Source organism: Vulpes vulpes, chromosome 13, assembly GCF_048418805.1.
Source record: "Vulpes vulpes isolate BD-2025 chromosome 13, VulVul3, whole genome shotgun sequence".
Lineage (NCBI taxonomy): Eukaryota > Metazoa > Chordata > Mammalia > Carnivora > Canidae > Vulpes > Vulpes vulpes.
In genome coordinates this window covers 145,799,640-145,824,604 of record NC_132792.1, presented here as the reverse complement: position 1 = coordinate 145,824,604, position 24,965 = coordinate 145,799,640, and the positions used below count along the sequence as shown (strand labels likewise).

Here is a 24,965-nt window from a genome sequence, read left to right as displayed (position 1 = left end):
TATCTGTTCCCCCTCCAAACCTCCTCTCTATCCACCATGAGTGTCCTAATAGGTTCTCAACCCTTTGGTCAAAACTCACTCCCTGAAAAGTATCTGGGAACAATTTCTTACAGCCAATGTCAAAAAGCAGTATCTTTCCTTGTGGCATGTATACTTTATTTTTAATATTAGGAAGCTTTTTTCTCCTACTAAATTTCATGCCTCAGGAAAAATAGAAGATAATTGTTGAGGTAAGTCTTCCCTGTAACAGAGTACCAGATAGCAAGGGGGGAGGTAGTGAAAAGATGAGGCCTACAGACGAGCAGGAGGCAGCCCTGCCAGGATGCTGTCAGGCTCTGTATGGCTCACATCTGGATGGGACCCAATTCAGTGGGAACATTCAGGACAGCACCATCTGGAAAATTAGCAGAATAGTCAAGAGGAAGAGAGGCCACAAATGGACAGTTTTTTGTTGTTACTACTGGAGCCCCTTTGTGATATGAATTTCTGTAGTGCCTTCGATTGCATAACCATGACACGAGCCACTTATTACATATGTTTGTTTCTGGTGACAGTCACCGTTTAAGTCCATTTGGCTGTATAACAAAACACCATAGGCTGGGTAACTTATAAAAATAGGAATGTATCTCTCATAGCTCTGGAGGCTCCAAGGCTGAGATCAGGATGTCAGTATGGTCAAAGGAGGGCCCTGTCCTCAGGTGTAGACTGTGGGCTTCTCCTTGCATCCTAGAATTGGGCCAGAGATCTCTCAGAGCCTCTTTTATAAGGCACTAATCCCATTCATGAGGGTTCCACTGCCATGACTTAAGCACCTCCCAAAGGCCCCTCTTACTAGTATCCATCACCCTTGCTGTTAGGGTTTCAACATGTGAAACCGAGAGGTGGGGGCGGGGGGGAGGGGTACAAACATTCACACCATAGCAATCACGAAAGGGCCAGCCCAAGGACACAAGGATGTTCAGTGCCAAAGCAGAGCTGAGGTGGCTGTGATATCTCTTTGCACCAGTACAGAATTGAGAAAAAGGAAGGCTGAGTTCTAGTCTCCCGTCTTTTGCTGAATTCCTCATCACCAATAGTCACACATTTTGTAACTCAGTTTTCCTTTTCTGTGACTCATAAAAGTATTTCAAAGGTTAACAGTAAATGATCCTGACACACTTTCCAAACACTCAAAGCTATGAGGCTCCCCCCGCCCACCCCCTGCCTTAGAGGACAGAACATGGCTCAGCTCCACATTCGTCATTCCTCCAGCACGCTGCCCTAGTAGGAGGTACAAATAAATAAGTTTGTTGTTGATGGACCTGGGCTCTGGGTCATTCTTGGTTTTAGATGTTTCCTGCAATGAAGAAATTAAATTGGGAGACCCAGTTGCCAAGTTCTAATACCGCATGCTCTGTACCTACGATACTTCTGCTTTATTTCTCCTTCCTACAGCCCCCATGGGACGGAGTAAATCACTTTTCCAAGGATAACAACTCCTTTCTGCAGAATTCATGGCTTTTACCCCCCAGGAATTTGCATGATCTGGTTGAAAAATGGGGAAGAAATTGTCCAAGATATAGGTAAAGGAGACATTCTTCCCAAGGGGGATGGAAGCTATTGGACATGGGGATCCGTTGAGCTGGATCCTCAGAGCGGTGACCTTTACTCCTGCCCCTGTAGACTGTGGCCTCTGCGTGGTTCCTTAGGTCCCCCGGGGTTAAGACGGGTTGTGGCCGTGGCTGTCTGCCAGAGTGAGGAAAAGGCAGAGCAGGAAACTTTGCATACTTTTCAAAATCAGTGGTTCTCTCACTCTTTGGCCTCACAGCTCCTTTATCCTTAAAAATTACAAGCTGTCAAGGATCTTTTTTGTTTATGTGGGTTATATCTATCGCGACTTACTACATCATATATTAAAAGTTAAAAAGATTTTAAGTACAACAGAACACAAGAACATATCTATCAGCCATCAGAGAGGTGATGTCATTGTGTTCTCCAGAGAACTCCATCGTGTACATGTGAGAGATAGAGATTTAAAAAGAAAACAAAGGGGGGGGGTGGAAATCATGACTTAGACCTCATGGATTCAATGAAAGGGTCTTGAGGCCCCTGGGGCATTCAGATCACACTTAAAGAACTGCTGTGCCTCTGTTTTCATGTATTACCCTACCCAGAGCTGTGGAGAAGTGACACAGTAAGAAAAGTAGTTTTGGGCTTCCTGCTGATCACGGGGACAAAAGTCCCCAAAAGTTAACAGTAGAAAGGGAAGAGGACTTGTGGATCTTTCCTCACTTGTTTGCTTTCAGAACCAGAAACTAAAAAAAAAAAAAAAAAAAGAACCAGAAACTAGTCTTCTGAGGGTCCACTGCGGGAGGGGCTGGAGTTGGCATCCTAGCCTGGGGCAGAAGGCCTCAGCTGGGAGGCAGGTGGAGGGCGGGATTCTAGGGGCCCCACAGCCTATCACTCCTACAGCTCCACACAGTTTCATTTTCTGCACCCGCCACCCCAAGCTCCGTTTGCAAATGGGTTGGGTCTCCCTTTTCGATCACAGGAGGACCAGGAACACCTCTCCCGTGTTATAGGAAACACACACTATGGGCATCGCTTACAAAGAGAGTGGTCTGTTTCGTAGGTGATGCCGGACGCCTGACATCAATGAAGAAGCACAGCTCCTGTCCCTGTGAACTGTCCTAGAAGTTCAGTCAGAGAAGATAGGAAGATCTCGAATTGTCTTTTGCCAAACTACATTCTTATGATTAATTAGTATCAACTTTTGGGAAGGGAATTTTGACCTTTGTTTCAAGACTGCAGTGAGTTTATCCATGTTGACACTTTTATCTCTCAGTCATGTGAAAATCCTTTTCCTCCTATTTTTAAATTTTTTTTTAATTCAAGGAACCTCCTTTTCCTTCTAAAATCATCTTTTAACACATGAAATGTTGAAGAGCAGATACCTTTGGAAAATGGGATTCCAGGTAAGGAAAAGGAAAAGGGCGAAATGGAAAATACATATGCTCTTGATACTTTGGGGGGAAATTAATTTGTTGGATAACCATGTATTTAATACCTACTGTGTTCTAGGCATACACTATTAGGATGCTGGGATATAGCAGCGCAAAGGACAGACGTGACTCCTGCTTTAAGAGTGTTTACAGACTAGTGTTATAAAGTCATTCCCCAGCCTCTGGCGTCTTTAGGTACACAAGTTGATCACAGCATAATATTGATGAGACCTGGCTTATGGGTTTGAACCCACTGTGGGCTAGGAGGGCTTTGCTTCATAACCCACAGACTTTAATCTCAATTCAGATGATACTGTACAAAGCATGTTATTAGATCAAAGTAAAACCAACCCCCCTACTAGAAAATCAGCTCAGGAGTTACTGAGTCATTGATGTTGTCTTTATAAAGTAGAGCACTAATCCCAATCCAATAAGAAATAGCTGTTGAAGCAAAAAAAATCAAAAAACAGTGACGCACCCCTTTCAAGAATGATACACTGTGAGTTCCTTCTTATCTTATCTTGTGGAGTTTGTGAATTTGAGTTAAAATTTGTCAAGTACTAAGAGAATCTTGACAAAGCAGGCTAAAAATGTCAATGCTGGTTCCATGGATTTTGCTGAACATCGTGTAATTTTGTTTTGAGGAAAAATTGCATATATCTCACTAAAAACTTTTCCTTTCAAAGCAAAATGGAGTCATCAACCTTTTTACACCAGATCCATGACTGGAGATAGCTCTTTTCCAGTTGTTTTCCCTCAAGGAAGCGTGGTCCCCCTGTGCCCTATGGGATCAGGTCCAGTGCTCAAAATTCTTGACTCCATGCATGATACATATGGATATCATAGGTTTGAGCATTTATGGCAGAAAGATAGGGAATCGTGACCTTTTTGTGAGATGAGAGAGTCTCAGAGCTGGAAGGAGCCTTCTGATCCAGGGCAGAAAATGCCTTCTACAGTGCCGCTGACTTGAGCAATCAATCTCCGCTGGAATACCACCAGAGCAGGGCAGCTCACTACATCGTAACATGGTCTTTCTCTTCTTTCACGAGCATGTTTATTATGTAAGCGCTTTGAACATCACAGGTGCCTTTGCTGTGACCCTGCAGACGGGGTTGGATCAGCCCATGAAATCAGCCAGTGAGTTTCTACAATGGCCTGTGAATGGCTGGATCATTTTACACATTTCCTGGCCTGAGAGAAAGTGAAAGTGCCCTGTTCTTATGGCAAATCTGCCTGATAGCTTGGAATCTTGGAAGTATGCCTGGTCGGATCTGTGGAAGTGATCTCATTCTTTCTGATGTTTGTGGGAAAGTAAGAACACTAATTATCAGACATTTTACCACCCTCGGTGGCACTACGGTGACCTGGACCCAATTGCAATCTTTAATGCAGTAATCAAAGTATGTCTCAATCTCAGGACGGGCTTCAATTCTTCCTCTATTGGCTTCTTGTAGATGGCCCTGACTCACCTTTATACATATGCTTGTTCTTTTTTTTTTTTTTTTTTTTTTTCAAAGGGAGAGAGAGGGCATAAGCATGAGCGGGATGGGGGGGTGGAGCAGAGGGAGAAGTAGACTCCCCCTGAGCAGCGAGCCACATGCGGGGCTCCATCCCAGGACCCTGGGATCATGACCTGAGCCTAAGGCACATGCTTAACTGACTGAGACATCCAGGCGCCCCTGGGAATAAATAAAAGCCTCACAGGGGGAATGAATATCCACTCGATCCTCCTTACTCCCCTAAAATTCTCACCACTCTTTATGTCTTATCCCGCCAGATTGCTGATCCTAGGATTGCCATCAGCTACATTCATCTGACCCTGTCTGACCACACACCTTAGCCCTGATACTTACTTCAGTGGCCCCAGCTTTGACAACTGGCTCTGAACATGTACCTCAGGCTTGACCTTTTCTCTCCTTGATCATGACATTTGCTCTCTGGCTTTAATATCACAACCACACGGAAAGACATTCTCAGTGTGCCATGCCTTAAAAAACCCACCTGCCAGGGCTACTTCTTGCTTTACTGCACCCACCTACTTCCAAGGATGAAGCTCCTACTGGATGCTTCTCTTCTGGTGCCAGCTGAACTGCAGAAGAGTACCACTGTGCCCGCTTATTTTGTTTTTAGGGTTGCCATGGGAAGTTTCTATGCCATTTTCTGAGCAGTGCTGCACTGTGAAGAGAGCAGCTTTATTTTGGGAATGGTTTCTCACAATTAAACTAGTCAGGACTTAATATATTTCTGGTTGGACATGTCAGTGATACAGGTGATACACCTATGTAAACGTCTTGTCTCTCCTACTGCGTGGTCTCCTCAGAGGTCTGAATGATCAAAACCTCCTTGTGCCCCCACGGCTTTACCCTGTACTTCACACAAAATGAAAATGTCCAAATGGATAAAGAGGAAGAGGCAGAGGCAAGGTCAAAGATGTGGCGATAAGACCTCCTATAATGTGCTTCCTGCATTTCTGTTTCTCCTTTGGGCATTTTCTAATTTAAGAGTCCTATAAATGTAATATAAAGGGGTGCTTTTAAATAATACCTCACATTTTTAAAAAAGATTTTATTTATTTATTGATGAGAGACACACACACAGAGAGGCAGAGACACAGGCAGAGGGAGAAACAGGCCCCATGCAGGGAGCCCGACGTGGGACTCAATCCCGGGTCTCCAGGATCACGCCCAGGCTGAAGGCAGGAGCCAAACCACTAAGCCACCCAGGCTGCCCAATACCTAACATTTGTAACCTTTGTTTTATTAGTTATTCAAAATTTCATTATTTCTTAATAATTATAGACCCGAAATGGCTTTATTAAGTCATGTTTGCTAATGACAGATGCTCAGTAAGTGGAATCTATGAAATATTTGATGACATAATCTAAATACCAAACCCAACAAACTGTGCTGTCACCAGAATCATGTTTGGACTTTGGGTTGTCTTTACTTAATATTTGGGTTAAGGACACTGGACGAGAAATCAGCTCGACTCTTGTCACCTCCTCCTCTTCCCTCGTCCTTCCTTGTCCTCCTCTTCCTCCCCTCCCTCCCTCTGTCCTCCTCCCTCCTTGTCACCCTACTTCTTCCTCTGCTCCATCTATTATCTGTTTTCTTTTTAAGCGCATACAGACCAAGATGTAGTTGGTTTCCATGGCAGTGCAACAGGGAGGGAAGGAAAGCAGCTTGGCGAGCGGTGTGAAGGTCAGGCAAGGTTTTCCCGGGCCAGACTGCTCTGCCACAGGGGTCCTGAGCTGTCCTGTCAGAGGGCTGGCCTCCCTCTTCTTGCTCCCACTATTTCTGAGTTCTTCTGAGCCTTCCCTTATTTCTGAGGAGATGCTTGGTTTTCCCTTTTCTGTCTATTTTTGGCCTGAGCCTGTTTGTGCAGTTGCGGCCATAAGGAATCATCCTCCACTAGGGAGGTGGGTGATCACTGTCTGGCAGGGTCCCTCAGCGTGGTCACATCTTATTTTGATCACCCACGTCTGGGGGCTTTTTCTTCACAGGTGCAGGTCAAGTGTCCCCATGCGCTGATCAGATGAGCGCATCAACACCAAGGCCCATGGATTAATTTACTGTGAGAAACACATTTGCCAAATGGGTCAGATATTTGTCTCAGCTGGTCAGCACATTTTCTGGCAGCGGAGTCTACGTGAGAACAACCAATCAGGATCAGAAGAGTGCTTGGTGGCCCCAGAATTGGGAAAGGGGAGACATTCTTGCTTTTTAGCTTTTTAGCTCCTCCTTTAAAAAAAAAAAAAAAAGGGTGACAAAGCAGGAGAGACACCTAACTCTGGGAAATGAACAAGGGGTAGTGGAAGGGGTGGGTGGGTGGGGGGGTTGGGGTGACTGGGTGATGGGCACTGAGGGGGCACTTGATGGGATGAGCACTGGGTGTTATGCTATATGTTAGCAAATTGAACTAGAATAAAATAAATAAATAAAATTTAAAAAATATTTATTTATTTCAGAGAGGGAGCATGAGAGAGAGAGCAAGCGAGTGCATGAGCAGGGTGGGAGGGGCAGAGGGAGAAGCAGACTCCCCGCTGTTCAGGGAGCCCAATGGGTGGGGGGGGCCCTGGGATCATGACCTGAGCCAAAGGTCGACACTTAATTGCTGAACTGACTGAGCCACCCAGGCGCCCCACTTTAGCTCCTCCTTTCACACACAATTTATCAGTTCACAGAGCTTTCTCCAGGGAGGAAGAGGCACTTGCTCAAAGACTCAGCAAGCAGCGGTGCTAGAAGGGAGGGCAAGTCTCCTAGCCCGGGTGTTTTCCACTTGACTGAGAAAGAGTCCCTTACCACCCTTTCTGAAATGCCTTCACTACCTCTCTTTCTTTGGACATTTGCCATATTTTAGCCTTTTATCTCTCTGGGACATCTCTGCATCGCCCTTTCCCACTTGGCTGTTTTTCTCTGCTGTCCTTTTGGCTTCTGGTTGCCCCAAACCCTGCAGGCTGTGTAACAAATCCCAACTCTAGTGGCTTGAAACAGCAGCAATCATTTTATTATCTTGTATAGTCTGTATGAGTCAGGAGTTTAGGTAGGGCTTGGCTAGGCTTTTCCAGCTTGGGCCTATAGTCAAATATTGGCTAGAATTGAAGTCATGCAGGACTGGAGGAGCTGGGGGCAGGGGACGGCATCTCTTGCTCCTGGTAGACTCAGGGACTCTTCATGTGGTTTCTGTATAGATGAGATTGGGCTTCCTCACAGCATGGTGGCCTCAGGGCAGCAAGTCGGCTCATGGCAGCTTCCCTCAGTGAGTAACCCAAGAGATCAAGGTAGAGGTGCATAGTAGTTCCATGACCTAGCCTTGGGAGTCACATAGTGTGACTTCTGCCATTCTCTAAGTCAAGAAAGTTACTCAGTTTCAAAGGGAGGGGACATAGACCCCAACACTCAATGGGAAGATTGTTAAAGTCACATAAGAAGAACATATGGAAGGACACCTGGGTGGTTCAGTGGTTGAGTGTCTGCCTTCAGCTCAGGGAGTGATCCCAGGATCCAGAAGAAAGTCCAACTCTCCCTCTGCCTGTGTCTCTGCCTCTCTCTCTGTGTCTTCGTGAAAAAAATAAATAAATCTTAAAAAAAAAAAAAAAAAGAACAAATGTAGAGGAGATACTGTGGTCACCTTTGGAAAGATACAATTTATCACAAGCACCATGCCCTACCATCCTCTCCCCATTCCACCCTGTATTGGTTTCTTAGGGTTGCCATGACATTGTAAGGCAAACGGGATGGCTTCTAAAACAACAGAAATTTGTCCAAAATCAAGGTGTTGGCAAGGCCATGCTCCCTCTGAAGGCACCAGGGAAAGAATTGTTCCAGGCTTCTCTCCTAGCTTCCAGTAGTTCCTTGGCTTGGGACTGTATAACTTCAATCTTCACATGGTATTCTATGTGTGTGTGTGTATCTCTGTGTTTGAATTTCTCTTTTTTAATAAGGACACCAGTCATACTGGATTAGGAGTCTATGCTACTCCAGTGTGACCTCATCTTAACTAATTTATATTTGCAACAACTATGTTTCCAAATAAGGTCATATTCATAAGTACTAGGGGTTAGGACTTAAACATGAATTTTTGGATGGACGCAATTCAACCCATAGCACACCCTTATCAAACCTCTGTGGGATTCCATCAGTGCAGCAAAGTTCCTTTTGCTCTAGCATATCAGCTAGCAGTTAGGAAAATAAAGCAATGAGATGAATTCATCCTGTAATGAGATTGACTAGCAGTGTATCTTACCTTAACTCTCCATGAAGAGTTAAGTCAAATGAATCTGGTGGAAGTTTGGATTGTTCTGGAGAAATTTGAGGAACAGTAACTTTTCAAATCATTCTACTTACTTTTCTTCTCTCTATAAGGCTTACCACCCAACCCCTGCCGGACTAGGAAAGGTGTTCTTGGTATCTTAATGGTGAAAGGAGTTGCTCATTGGTGCACTTGCCCAACAGCTTCTCCTCTTGAGCCAGAGGCTTCTGTTGCCTGCCATCTTTGATTAATGGTACGAAGGTCTCGTTTTACCAGAGGGGGACGCTTATATCTTTCAGTAAGTTAAATATGAGTTCAGACCCCAGGACCCTAGACTCCCCTGGACATAAGATTTCTGGAGACATTCAGAGCATGGGGACCCCCCTGCTGAGGAGGAACACCCACCCACACACATACTCCAACTGTTGCTCTGGGGGAATGCACCAAAGCTTTCACTGTGGCTTCCTTCTTCAATAAGTTTCCTTCTTGCTTTCCCACGTTTGCTTGGGTGAGTAAAAACAAACAAACAAACAAACACCTCAGCAAATACGCAGCTTATATGAGTGACTTATCACATAGCAAGAGAAATACCATCTACATCATCAAATGTATCTTTATTGTAAATCTTTTTTTGATAAACTATAAACTCAGCAAACTCTGCCCCTATATTCTATTTCTAGCTCATGAACCAACTAAGGACATGAGCAGGGCCACAGCCAACCCATATAGGACATTCACGAAAATTAGTACAATTGTTTTTTTCTCTGGTAGACACTGACCCAGGCCAGGTCATGGCTTAGCCCAGCAGAACATATAGAGCGGATTTCTATCCTATTTGCCCTCTTGGTGGGGTATTCTTGTCCAGGGCTCAACCTTCCATGGCAGCTCTGGTCATACCATTAGAAAATAGGTGGAAAATGGCTGTAGACTCAGATATTTATTGCTTTGGAAGGGAAGAGTGATGGTAGAAAAAAATAGGTCAGTTCATTCAAAACAGTAGAACTAGAAGCCCTGTTTGTATAATCAGAATGGCTAAAATTATCCAAAAGGTTTTACATAATCCTATCATGGAGTTTATTTATGGCAATCTATTTTTAAAATTTTATGTCATATCACACAGTCTGTTTGCACAATGCCTTGTATGTATTAGCGACTCAGTGAATGCTTCTAGAATGAACCAGTACAGTATTTTAATTAGCTAGTCCTCATATACTGGCACAAAAGAACAGTGTCATCTTACAACTGAAGTCACAGAGGGGAAATATCCCACCCAAGAGGGTGTGACATTCCAGGGGCCCCAGAATGAACACTCCAAAGGCTTGCCCGAGTTCTTCAAAGGTTTTAGCAGCATTAACATTCTTTATTTAATACTTCATCGTGTTATTGCCTTGTCTGTGAGATGAGTGATCCCAAACATTCTAACTTACACATCCTCCTCCCCACACTCATGTCAGGGACAAAAATGGAATTCAGAGGTTCTTCCACAAGGCACGGTTTTTCTTGAAGGCTCTGACTAGGGGTGCCGAGAAATAAATCCCCAGCCATCCTGGAGGCCCCCAAATCTGAAACCTAATATACAAATTTTATTCTTCAGACCAGTTGAGCTGTACATAATCTGAATTTTCTTTGTGTTGTTACATGGATATTTAGTTAACGAAAGTTCTTGAAATACAAATTTCATCAATTCATCTCAGTGACCTGGGAAACGTGTACGTGAAAGGGCTCTTTCTGAACAGAACCACTCACGTATGACTTTCCCTTTCCTCTTTCCTCCCTTCCAAGTAGCTGAACCCAGCAGGAACTTCTGCATTTGTCCTGGGTGGGGGTGGGGTGTGAGAGAATGTTTGAGACCAGAAGGTTCTGAGTCGGTTGGAGCTGGACAGTTGGAGCTGAAGAATGGTGGAGTGGCAGCCGGAGAGCTGGGTTGGCCTGGAGCCCTGGCAAGCCCGGACTGGGGCTGAGGCGAGTCCCGTGGCAGCAGCCAGACCTCTGAAGGAGCAAAACATAGGCCGGAGAGTGGAGACAACCAAGGAGAAAAACAGCTTCTCAAATGGAAAATACATTCAGGGAACAGGAGGCTACAGACGAAATGGGAAGCCACTCAAATGGAAAGGAAGTGAAACCAAGGGAGAAATGAGACATTCACCCCAAGCTCAGGCAGTCTTTGCTTTTTTTCCCTTTTGAGGTATCAGTAGGGATTCTAAGGTGGATCGGTTATCTGCACTGAGTAAAAGCTCTATTTTTTTTTTTTTTTTTTCTGAGCAATGCGACAGTGGCATAAATAGGGAATTGTGGGAACACACCGAGGATATGCAAACTCTAAAAGGTGACAACTCCTGGGGAATTTGAAAGGTTGAAATATAAAAAGTAAAACATTTGGACCCCACCAGCTGCTAAAATACAACCCCTTGATGCACTTTAAAAGACCTACAAGCATGTGTTCTGCATATTACTCACAAAATGGCTACAAATACATGGTCTGTGCATTACACATGACAGGAAGTTGCCAAACCAGATGCAACCCCCAGAGGCTGAGTACTTGGGCTACCTTCCACCTTACTTTTAAAAGACTGAATTAGTTATTGATCCCTGAGGATCAAGGAGGGTTGAAGAGGAAGGCAAGCTACTCTAACCCAATTTAGGCCCTTGCAACTGAAATTGAGATCAAATTTCAAAGATCTGTAAACTTGCCCAGCTTCACAGATTTGAAATCATTCCACAGGATGACTTGTTTATAGCCCCCATGATGTAATGTTCATGGATTGTCCCCTGCCAAAAGAAATTAGCAGTTTATCTGCGTGGCACTGCATACGCTGTATTTTCATGAAAGCCACGAATTTTATTAACTCTAATTTCTTACCAATAATCTGCCATGGATATTGACATTCAAGTTAAATCCTTATGGCCTTCATAAGTTAATCAGCTATTCATAGAATGTATGTCCTATGAGGCCTGAGACACCAGTACCCGGCACATGGTAGGCACTCAATATATATGCATACAGACTAAAAGAATTCCCACAATGCCTACTAGGAACCAGACTATACACACAATGGAGTCCAGTGACATTTTAAAAATTAGCAAGTGCAGAAATGGCTCAGACATAACGCTTATAAGCAATTTAAGCTCACATCACAGAAAAGGATTTTGGAGAAGTTAATCTAGAATGAATTTCTATAACATAGACCCTAGGCTTTATGTTAATAGAAGAAATACAACCTTGACAGTGACTCTTTATGGTCATGCTGAACAATACAGGTTGGATAAAACTTTAGAGTGAAATAGCAGGGCCTGCATATCAATATTCCATTAATGAAGGGGAGGAGGGAAAGAGGGATGGATTGGAAGAGCCAAGAGCTATCTCCCTCCCTGAAGCAGCTGTGCTGGGCTTCCAGGGCCAACAGGCGGTTGTGACTGTGACATCTAGGAACTCAGAGATGTCTGGTGACGAAGAGTAAGTTCTAATCCGTTAGTTTCCTTTTGCCTCCCCCATTCCCCAACCCGTCAATCCTCAGAATTAACTCCCTCTCTAAACTCCTAAATGCTTTTTGGCTCTGCCACTCCACTGACACTTGCTACCCTGTGTTGGTATTTACGTGTTTCTACACAGCATATCACTCCAGCTAGACCCTCGCTAGCTTCCAGCTTAACTGCTTAAGAACACGGTTTGCTCATGTGGAGAAAAAACAAAACAAAACACAGTTTGAATTCCATCTCCTTCACTTAAAATCAGGGTGATATTAAATTGTTTAATGCCTGGCTCCCAGTGTTGTGGTAGGAACCGAATGAGATGTGTGAGTTTGTTAAGGCACAGAGCAGAGAGCATGCCATGTGCTGCATCTCTCTTTGTCCAGGAGGGACTCCTCCCGCCCCACATAATCAGAGCAGCCATTCATCGAATGCTAACTGTGAACTGGGCACTTTGCATATATGATCTCTGTGTTTCGTAGCAGCTTTGGCAACAGGTGTTATGTCCATTTTGCTGAAGTTCAGATGAGTTATGATTCTTTACAAGGTCAGTTACTAAGTGGCAAAGGCATGATTCAAAATCAAGTCCTTCTCCACATACAGCTTGTGCTCTTTCCCTTACACCACCCTATCTGCGCACACGAGGCACTCAAGCAACGCATCATGAAAATTGTATAAGCTATGCAAAATCATGTTCTATAATGAACCATGGGAACAAACTGAAAACATCCTTACAATGAGTCAGAAAACTAATAAAGTCCCTTATAAATTTGTGAAAGTGTGAATCTTTATGCTTAGCTTTTGATAACGCTGAATGAGGTCCGTAGGGCCAAATGAAGCACGCAGGGGGTTGTCAATGAAGGCCATGGATAACACTCGTTACTTGTCAATGCATGGCAGATAGGAACAGGGGAGGCACAAAGAGAAAATTAAAAGCTCCTTACCTTGCAAACAAGCTCACCCAGGGTAGAGTCAGTGGTGCACAGAATTGTAGAGTTGGAGGGTTATATAGATAAATTCTTTTATTTTACAAATGAGAATATTGAGGCTTGGAGGGAGTAAAATGGTTTGCCAAAAGAAACTCTGAAACCAATTATAAACCTCAGGTGTTTACATAAATATGTTCAACATCATTAGTCATTAGGGAAATGCAAATCAAAACTACACATCTATGAGAGCAGCTAAAACAAAAACGTAGTGACAATACCAAATGCTGGAAAGGGTGTGGAGAAACTGGATCACTCACCCATTGTTGGTGGGAACATAGAATGGTACAAGTACTCTGGAAAATTATTTGGCCATTTTTGAAAAACTAAAGATATGCTTATCTGGCAACTGCACTCCCGGCAACTTACCCCAGATGAATGAAAATTTATGTCCACATAAAAAAACTATACACAGTGTTCATAGCAGCTTTATGAATAATAGCCTGAATTTGGAAACAAAAGTGTCCTCCATAAATGAATTGTTAAACAATGGTACATCCATGCTATGGAATACTAGTCAGCAATAAAAAAGGAATGAACTATGTATATATGCAACAATTTAGGTAAATCTCAAGGGCATTATGCTGAGTGAAAAAAGCCAATCTCAAAAGTCACATACTATATAATTTATACTGCATAATTCTATAACATTCTCAAAAAATGACAAAATTATAGAGATGGACATGGACAACAGGTTGGTGGTTGCCAGGGTTAGGGCTGGTTGCACAGAGAGGGGAAGGCGTGACAATAAAGAGGTAGCATGACGGATTTTTGCTGTGCTGGTAGTCCTGTATCTTTGATTGCAGTAGTGGTTATACGGATCTACACGCGTGGATAAAATGACATAAAATGAATGAATGTGAATGAATGAGATAGAACAATACACATATATGGGGCATCTGGGTGGCTTAGTCAGTTAAAGGGCTGCCTTGGGCTCAGGTCATGATCTCAGAGTCCCGGGATCGAGCCCTATTTGGGCTCTCTACTCCAAGGGGAGCATGCTTCTCCCTCTCCCTGTGCTTCCCACTCCTCCTGTTTGTGCTCTCTCTATCTCTCTCTGTCAAATAAATAAATCTTGAAAAAAAAAAAGAATAATATACATATATTGTCTCAGCTTCTTGGTTTTGGTAGTATATCATGATACAAGGTATAACCATGGAGAAAATTTGGTGAGAGTACATGGAATCTCTGTACTATCTTCGTACTTTCCTGTGAATTTATAATTATTTCATAACACAGTATCTTTTAAAGATTGAAGGACAGTGCAGCTACTTGGTTCAGTTAATATACAATGATCTGGCTTACATGAAACTAGTTCCATGTAGAGATTAGCCAAATAGTGGAATTGACAGTTTTAGCTTGTTAAAGTGATCAGTACCTATTATGACAATAACTACCCAAATACTCTTTTTTCGAAGAATCCCATTTAGTTTGCAATCAGTAGACTATAAATTAAGATAGTTAAGGGACCCATTAACAGTGGAGTAATCAGAAAAGTCTGTATTATTAGAATTTGGTAATTTGATTACATTAAAAGTAATTCCTTTGGGGAGTATTGGGAGCATTTCCACTGCTTTAAAACCCCATAGAAGAAAAAGTGCAAGGCATTTGGTGCCTGGATCTTGCTGCTGTCTTTCATAATTTGAAGATGCCTCCCATCTGAGGTTAGCATCACCTGCCTATGTGACCAAAAATCTCATCACTTGGTGGTGAGCAGCTCAAGACGATTTGAACTTTAAGTTTCTTTTTGCACAGGCAGGAGGACCACATTTAAGACCAACTACCCTTCAACCATCTGATCGTTGGGTTCTTGAGTGGGTTTCCTTGCAGTAACTGTTTCCTAAAAGGTCAGAGCTGCGCCTGCGTCTATAGGAAAATCACCCATTTTCTGGGGCTCTTAGTGACCCAAGGGGAATGACTAATCCTTCCCACTGTGACTATACTGGCCAATCTAATGCGTAAACTCCAGCTAACTGTTTATTTCCTTAAGGACAGTTCCTCATGGAATTTATCCATGTATTCGGTTAGGCAAGACAGCCATAATCTCAACTCACTTGGCATGTATCTGTAAATGTAACTTTGGTCATTTTTGTCTACAACACTTATTCTAGACTTTCTTCGCTTCTTCAGGCTCCCTGCTTGACCTCACCCCATTTGCCTCCCAATTCACAGAGAAAGCCGACATTCTCAGAGGCTCCTTAGCCCCCCAGCCACATGTGGCCCGCAAGCCATCTCCCCCTCACCTTCTTCCCTTTGGCCTCGGTGGAGGTATTCTACTTTATTCTGGGCTGGTCCCCCACCAAGGCTCTAGATTCCTTCCTTTACTGACCTCTCAAGACTTTCTCCCCCAATTATCCCTCTCCCTGCTACAGCTTAAGCTTCCTAGACTGATGCAGATGTATAGAGAAAAGAGCAGAGATTTCATAGCCAGCCTGATAAGGGTTTGAATACCACCTCCTTCATTTACTAGCTGTGGGATCCTAAGCACTTTTTTTTTAAGATTTTTTTTTTTTTTATTTGAGAGAGAGCACAAGCAGTGAGAGGGAGAGGCAGAAGGAATCCCAGTTTGGGTCTTAGCTATCGTGTAAAGACTCCCTGCTGAGTGCAGAGCAATCCCAGGGCCCCCGAGATCACGACCTGAGCCCAAGTTGGACGCTTAACCAACTGAGTCACCCAGGCACCCCTTAAGCAAGTTTTTAAAAAACCAATTCCAAACTCCAGTTTCCTCAGGGTTGTCAGAAGGGTGACATACTACTATGGGAACTTAACATTGGTTAGGTCCTCTACTACTCTTGACCTTTCCCTGGATTCAGAAACCCTCCCAAGTTCCTGGATGTCTGTCTCTCCTAAGACCTTCCCTTATCTTCACAGAGTTCTTGTATGAACAAGCTATGGGCGAGCTGTCTCCACTCCTCACTTCCTTGTCCCTCTTCCTGCTCTGCAGAAGGACTTGTATATGTCACTACCCCTCCAGTCAGGCTGTTGCTGGGGAAGTCACTGGAAACTCCCAACGGTCCAATCTACTTCTTGGTCTAATTTCACTTTTCCATTCCGCAATATCTGACGTGATCTAAACATCACCAAAGGTGCTTTCACTGTTGAAAGCTCCTTCCTTGGCTTCTGTGATAATACTGTGTAGCTATCTGAACTAGTCAAAAAGGTTCTTGGGAATAAAATGAACAGAAATTGAAAGTATTGTTTTATTATTATTAAGTAAACTCTATGCCCAACAGGGGGCTCACACTCATGACCAAAAGTTGCATGTTCTGGGGATCCCTGGGTGGCCCAGCGGTTTGGCGCCTGCCTTTGGCCCAGGGCGCGATCCTGGAGACCAGGGATCGAATCCCACGTCGGGCTCCCGGTGCATGGAGCCTGCACCCCTGCCTGTGTTGTGTCTCTGCCTCTCTCTCTCTCTCTGTGTGCAACTATCATAAATAAATAAAAATTAAAAAAAAAAAAAGTTGCATGTTCTACTGACTGAGCCAGCCGGGCACCCCTAATGTATTTATTTATTCAACAATTATTTTGTGACTACACTATGTGCCAGCTACTGTCCTAGGTTCTAGAGACAACTCATTGAACCACACAAATGTGGTGCCAATCGTGCTTCCAGGGCAGATGCTACTTTATTAAGGACTGGCTGGTGACTGGAGCTCCCCAACCCACTCCCATTTTTTTGTACATAATTCACTTCTGCAACTAGAAGAAAAGGTAGTTCAAGCCTCTTTCTCTGACACCAAGAGCCTCAGCCCCCAGCTCCCACCTTGCCTCCATGACCTGCATTACAGGAGAGTCACCATGCCCCCTTTGATCCCACCCTTGTCCTTGCACATAGTCCTATTGTAGGACTGATCCTGGTGACATTCTATTAATGATGATGACGACTCTATTGTGATGATGATTTCTGTTATAGATGACTCCCTATTCTCACCTGCCTGTCTTCCCTGTAAGGAGGTGAACTGCATGAAGGCGTGGCTGGATGGGGCCATACTCCTCCTGGTGTTCCCAGGGCCTTATATATAATACCTGGCACATAGCAGACAATTAGTGAATGTTTGCTACATGAAATTGAATAATTCTTTTTTTTTTTTTATGTTAACTTGAAGATTATGATGGCTCTTCTGTCCTCTTATATTTTGTTGGTTTAGAACCTGAACTGTAGGGGTTTTAATAAACCCAGAAACATTTAGGAAACATCTCAACCCCTTTTTCCTTTAAATATTCCTCTTCTGTCACTACTGTGGCAAATAAAGTGGGGCTGCTCAATGTTTTTCTCACTCTTCTTTTCCAAGAGCATTGGACCTAGAAGGGACCTTAGATGACCCTCATCATTTCACAGATTAGGATCCCAAGGACCATGAAGTACCATGGCTTGCACATGGTCACCCAACTGGCTAGTGGCTGGGATAAATGTGGTATCCTTTGAGAGAGCAGTCATGGGTTTGTGGAGGTGGGGGGGCATCTAATCCTTCCCTGGGCCCACAGACCACTTCCAGCCCAGCTGCTCACCTCTCACTGTGTGCTTGCTTCACAAGAGCAGCGAGGAACCATGATGATGCCCAGACCAACCACGGGTTTTTTGAGCAGAGAAGAAAGAACCAGGCTCGGTATTTCAGGCACATATTTACAACCTTATCTTTTCTTACTCTAAAATGTTCCTGAATAAGAGCTTTTGAGCCAAGAGTCTTAGTTTGCAATTCTAGTCAATACAACTTGATTTTGTAAAACAACCTCCAGAAATGCCCAGGATATTAAGTGATACAGGACTGCAGAGAATAGTCAGTAGAATTAATGTGCTAATGAGGTAGTAACACAGCTTTGCTCAGGATTAACACGTTCAGGAGCCAACCAATTAACTACCCTTTCTAATACCTCCCAGGCATATTCTGTGTTCAGAATTTGGTAAAGCTCCTGGCCTCTGTCAATCTCAGCTCTTCTGTGCTTTTTGTTGTTTTCGTTGGGGGGTGGGGGGCTGAAGGGCTTTGGGGAATGGGGGAGGAGTTGGATAAATGAATGGCCTCAAGCTAGCTGATTGCCAAATCCCAGAGTGAGCCATCTCATTGTGATACTAAATATTGGTTATGTACCTGCGTTGTCACATACTTGCTGAGCATTATCCATGCCTTTCTGGCACCCCAGTTTGAGTCCCAGCAGAAGCCGTGCTTTCTGGGCTGTAAGTATCCTATTTTGCCTACCGTTCTGGTGTTGACCTTGCTTCCAGAACTGCTTTCCCTCTATCATGCAGAGTCCTCACCAAAGTAAAAAGAATGTAAGTATCCCTAGATCCAAATGTTTAACATTTGAGTCAGCCACAAATACTTTTGAAAGAGGGTCCTTTGGAAATAGCACAGCACATATATATACTCCCAGTCCTCTTTCCTTAAGAAGCCCTTCTATGGTCTCCAAAACACCCCTTCTCATCATGAGGTTGTTTCTTAAGATTACTTCATAGAGCCAAGGTTGGGAAGATATGCCTAAAATGCTTTATATTGGAATTGCTATATACTGCTCCTCCATTCTCTTTCCTGGAAACCTCTTCCTCAAGGGAGAAGAGCTATGTTTCTCCTCTTAATCATTAATTCAGCAAAGGTGGGCTGAGTGTAACCCTGTGTGTGCCATGTCCAGTGTTGTGTTGAAGAGGATATTTGATGTCATATTACTTCTCTATTTTGTCTGTCAGAAGGAAGTTTGCCAATCATCGACTCCCTTTTCTGGAATATCAGGAGAAAAAGAGAAAATTTATGAGCATTCCAGGTGTTTTGCTCTACTACCGTCCATCCACTTACCCCAACACACTCCAAGAGTCCTTCCAACATTGGAGGGCCTCCTTCTAGACCATGCGCTGTGCTAAATACTGAGAGTCTACACTGGAGACTGCCCACTATCCTCAGGGAGGTACCAGTTCAGAGGCGCGTGGTCTTATGAACAGACCCTGAACTAAAATGTCACTGTTAGACTGGAAGCATGTACAGAATGCAAAATGGACCAAGCCCATGGTTTCTAGCAGCCAAGGTTGATTGTGAGTTAATTCACCAACAGGTTTGTTTTTGATAGCTGCTTGAATTCCCTCTAGGTATGTTTTACAGGAAATTTTAAAACCAGCAAAATCTAGAATGCAATTTAATACGTAAACCCTTTTAATTCTTTGAGGGCATATTGGTTCCTTCAATTTCTCTGTCTTCCTCCTTTATCTTCAAGCTTCCCACCTTCTTGAAGGCATGTTGCTGGTCTGTTCCTTTTGTTTAGCGCATCGTGTGCTTTTCCTTCCCAACCACATCCCTACTCATGACAGGAGACATTTCAGGACCCCAGAGAGCCTGGGCTGGCAGAGCAAATTGACATGTGGGAGTGTGAGAGGCAGGCTTTCAGAGAAAAGGAAGAGGGAGAGGTAAAAATGGCAGGCTGTGGGAGCAGAAAAGGGGAAAAAGAAATAAGAATGTAAGAGGACAAGACAGAGAAGGAAGAAGAAGAAAAAGGGGAAAAAGAGCAACATGACCCCAATCAGATCTCCCCAGACCTGGCCTTGGGCAGTTTCTGCAACAGGGAGCCCAGTTCAGAGGGCTGGCTGGAACAGTCCTTCCAAATATGGGGGCGAGGTGGAGCAGACTTGCAGGAATACCAGAAGACCTGACTCATTCGCTGAACTGCATCTTAAAGGGCGATTTGGCTTTAATTATTGAACTGGGGGAAATTATGAAATTATGAACCCGGGCACAGGCGGGGGGGTGGGAGGGGGGAGGATGTAGAAAATCTCGGCATCTATCATGTGTTGCTTTTGAAAATTATTATTTTGGAGCACAAGCTGTTTCCTGTCTTAAAAGCCTATTATCTATCTCCCTTCCAGGTGGAGTCTGGGCTGCCTGCTAATTTAATCCCCTGGGTTTCCCCCTCTGCCTTCAAGATCTCACAGAGATGCAGGCTTTAAAAAGAGGGCACCTTTGTGTCTTCCTCCCCTTAAGGCCTCCATCTACCCTAGCAGCCAAGGAGATGCTATTTTGGGAAACAGCAGCTGAGTGGGGAGGATTGTTAATTGTTTGTCAAATCCTTCTAGTCTAGTTAGATCTCACGAAAAGAGAGAGAGAGAGAGAGAGAGAGAGGAGTCATACCCTTTCCCTTCATTCTATTTTCCCCTCGCATCTGTGAGATGGAGGGGGATAAAAAAGCTTTTCCTTTAGAGCACAGGCACAACCTAATATTTTAAAAAAATAAACCTAATTCTTCTACCCAATTGGAAACCCACAAACAAATATTGGCCCGAGGACCAATCAAAGTAGTTTAAATTTCATTTATAAGCCTCAAAACAAACCAACCCACCCCCAACCCCAAAACAAATATAAAGCCTCCTGCCTTAACGGAAAAGGCTTCAGGAGCTCTTGCCCTCCTTTGGGACCGGATCTGCATTTATTCAAACCACTGCGGCCAAAATTGAGCAGATTCCCCCCTCCCCGCCCCAACCCCCACTGACACGCTGGAAAACAATCCTACCCAGGCACACTGATCGGAACATCCACGCTCACACGCACTCATTCCAACACCGCGTGGACAAATTCAAAATCAAACAGAAAAAGACCCAGGCGCAGAAAAGGGTCCCCCGGACTCTGACCTCAGGAGCCCCCACGTGACTCTGAAACTTCCTAAGCATTACGTCAGCCTGCGAGGGAACCGGGATAAAAAAGACTGGGAACCAAATGCTTACGCTTCTTAAAAGGGCAATGCCCCAAAACATTTTTTGCGACTAGTTTTTCTTCTTTCACCAGTTCTCCAAATGGCAGGATCCTAGTCCTACCTGACTTTCAAAGGACACCTTTCCCTGCCTCCCCCACAGTGACCTTTTGATATTTTTCAGGGAGTGCCAAAAGGAATGATCTTTTTATTAAGAGAGGAGTTGGACTCAGAGAACTTTGTAAGTTATAATGATGCAGGGAAGGATATGAGCGTGCTGCCGATTTTAAAATCATTTTTCCTCAAAAGAGCTCAGACTGCTTTATAAACATAAATCTGCTAATCCACACACCAGCTCCTGGTTAGACAGCAGATCTGAAACTTCCTTTTACACTGCAGGATGTGTCTGTATAAATACTTACTCAGAATTTGCTTAGTCAAAATGAACATGAGATGGGTTAGTGATTTGGGGTTTTCAAACTGAATGAGCATTCATGTTAGCATTTAGATCAGCTGTGTTGATCTGAAATGGGCTTGACTATGAATTAGAATTCGTGCTATTAGCTACAGAGATTAGAACGGGAGTGGGGAGAAGAGGCAAGACTTTCTTACTGGCTGAAGATATATAGGTTGCCCCTAAAGGAGGTGCTGATACCCAGCGGGGGTTTTCAGGACGTCATTAATCCGTAATAAATGTTTAATCAGAACAGAGTAGGCAAGCAATTACTTTCTCATTAATAAAACCACACATTTGTAAATAGCATGGCAGGAAAAGCAAACTATCAAAATCAACTTATTGTATGTGAAAAGATAGCTTTTATAGGGAAATTGTGGAGCTTAGGGTCATGAATAATAATGAGCTGGGATAAATAAGATATATAATGTGATAGTTTGGTTAATATGCCACTAGAGTAATATATAGAGAGTACTCTCTTTTTTTGCCCTCCGGTTGGCTGTGTTTGAATAAGTTAACCTCAGATTTTGGGAGCCCATGAATAACTTGTTGATCAATTAGTTGTTTATCTCTCTATATATACATAGCTATATTCAAGCTTCTTGGTGCAGAGGAGGCAGGAGGCAAAGAAAGTATAATGTAGCATCTCCCAGCACTTGAATGTTATTGGGAAATGAGGAATATCCACACAAAAGTTAAATAAATACTATGCAAGTAAATAAAGCACAAAAGAACAAAGGTTATCATAGATAACAAGTGGTTGTAAGTAACTGATGACTATTAGAGTATGTGTGTTCAAGTGAGCACACTGTAAACACCAGTGCATGAAGGTTTCCTGGAGGAAGTCGTGGTGCAGAATTTGGGCAGGAAAGGAGAGGGCATTCTGTGGAGGAAGTAGACGATAGATATATACTTTTAATTAGACTTGTCAAGCTGGGAAAGAGATGGGGCAGGTTTATGTTGCTCAGGGTACTAGAAAGGTTGAAATGGTTTGCCTGGATCAATAAAATCACAGAATTCTAGACCTGCAATGATCCTAAAACAATCATCTTGTCTGTTGGTTCTCAAACATGACTGCACATTGTAATCACCAATGGAGTTTTTAAAAATTCCAGTGCCTGGATCTCACCCCAGAGTTTTCAATCTCAGTCATATGTGGTGAGGTCCAGGCAGCTCCATATTTAAAGGCTCTGCAGGTGATTCTACTGCACAGCCATAGTTTGAGGGCCACTGATTCAGTTCAACGCCCAAATTTTATAAGAGAAAGGCCATGCACAGCTGGTGAGAAGCCAGGCTCTATTCACCATTCTGGGCTGTTTGTCTTTGACAGTGTATTGTGTGATACTCTGGAGACCAGGCCAGAGGGTTGGATTTTTGCCATAAAGGTCATGGGGAGCCACTGAAGATTTTTGTGCGGGAAAATGGCACATTGAAAACAAATGGTCCTGCAGCTTCCAGGTGGACGTCAGAATTTGAAAAGGATAAATGCTTTCTAACAATGCACGAGCATGATGGTATCCAAGTAAATTTCTGAAATTTATTTATATGTTTGTATTTTTAAATATTGTGAATTTTACAATGATATTGTGATTTTAGGTAATGTGAATTTTTAAAGAATTTTCAGTTTGAATTTTAAAATATTTGAAAATTTGAATTTTAAATAATATCAAATATGAAAATATTGAATTTTAAAATAGTATTTAAATATTTGAAATTTTAAAATATTTTGAATTTGAAAATAATATTGAATTTTTAAATTATACTGTGATAATTTCTGTGTTCTCACAATCAGATAAGTAAAATTGTGCTAGTCTACCTGTGTGGCTACTTCTCGGTTCTAGAAAGACTTTTGTCTGGCTGATTGGCTCTCTTTTTTACCTTTTTCTTAGATTTCCTCAGAAACTTAAGTGTTTTAGCAACTATGTAAGTGTCTTATGGTTTACTTCCTTTTTATTTTATCTGCCCTCTCCTTTCCCTTTTCTCCAATCAAGGACATTTGTTAATTGCTCACAATATGTTCATGCATATTTATATGTCCACACCACCCTATCCCTTTATTACCATTAGAGCACTGTTGCCCAATAGAAATATAATTTGAGCCACACATGTAAAAAGAAACAGGTCACATTAATTTTAATAGTGTATTTTATTTAAGATGATATGTCCAAAATTTTGTCATTTTAACATGTAACCATTCTAAAAATATGAATGAGACATTTTATGTTCTCTTTTTGATACTAAGCCTTTGAAATCTGCTATATTTTACAATTGCAGCATTAATTTGGATGCTAAATTTTCAATCTTCAAAAATGTTACATCATAAAGTTGGGTTTCAAAAAAAGGATTTTATTCTGTTTCAGTTTTTAGATTTGAAGTAAAACAAATTGAAAATTCAGTTCCTCAATCATCTTAGCCCCATTGGCCCTAGGCTACTATATTGAACAGTGCAAGCCTAGGGTTTTATATGGTGGTGGCTTCTCATTCTGTGGCTTGAGAGGCTGGTAGGGTTCATTTTAATGAATTTGAGTACTCTATTCATGGAGGAATCAGTTCTTTAGGAGTAGTAAAGGAGGCAAGGTATGACAAAGATAATTATAAAAATAACCTAAGTTTCTCTGAGCCAAGGTATAAAATTTAGGACAAGAAGGAGGGCTAGTTTAGGAAAGGAAATGGGGAGGAGGAGAAAAAGGCAGATTTTGGTGCCCACTCCTGGTCAAATGTTATTTGAAATTAAATAAATTCTATAGTAGTCAAGAAGCCAAAAGAGAGAGAAAAAAAAAAGTAAAATATGCTAGACGAGTAGGAGAGAAAAAGCTGAATTAAAAAGTGACTTTGGGTGACTCAGTCAGTTAAGCATCTGACTCTTGATTTCGGCCCAGGTTATGATCTCAGGGTTGTGAGATTGAGCCCCGAGTGAGGCTCTACACTCAGCTTAAGATTCTCTCTCTCTCTTTCTCTAGCTAGCTAGCTAAATAGAGTGGTTTTGTCCTCAGAAAAGCAAGAAGGGTAATGCCTACATAAAGCGCTAATAATGTATTTTTGTAGAGCTTTTCCCTAAAAAACTCAGGATTTCATATAAATTATTATTCCCTTACATAAGCAACTGTGACCCCAACAATTTCCAAGTGTCCCAGCATTGCAAGGTGGGCTCCGTGCAAAGACCTTATTTCACCCACATCTTCTCACTCCTGGTTACTTTTCACAGAGCTAGCCATTTAGCATGTTTGCATTGTTCTTATACAGACTAGACTTAATTTAATACAATATAAGCTCTATCATCATCTGATAGGAATCCTTAGCCTTCAATTTGTCATGTAAGAAATAAAGTCAACAGCAGTGGGCACGCATGCTCTGCTCTTAGAGGAATCCTCCAGTCAGAGCCCAGAGAAGACCCGAGTGGAAAGAGGTGCATGCTAACCTGCTTGGGTGTGTCCAGAGGAGAGGATGGGGGTGGAGGGATGGACAGTCTCCATGGACACACCCTGGCCACTTCTCTGAAGAGCAGTTGCTTCCTCTGTCCTTATATATTATACCACTAGTTTTTCTCATCCTACTACCACTTTTTTTTTTTTTAACTGAGTGTCTCAACGATTGATAATGGCAAATTCGAACTCAGTTACCTGCTTTCTAAAGCTTAGGAGAAGTTGTTCTGGAGCTCTCTTT

The 24,965-nt window shown here is 42.9% G+C and overlaps 1 protein-coding gene across 1 annotated transcript in view; it reads left to right on the top strand.

The window, feature by feature from the left end:
- Positions 1-24,965, top strand: part of LOC112921705 (major histocompatibility complex class I-related gene protein) — a 34,114-nt gene that overhangs the window by 5,491 nt on the left and 3,658 nt on the right. Inside the window, 1 exon segment of the mRNA XM_072733741.1 lies at positions 1,512-1,733. Within this exon segment, the coding sequence (XP_072589842.1) occupies positions 1,512-1,733 (222 nt within the window).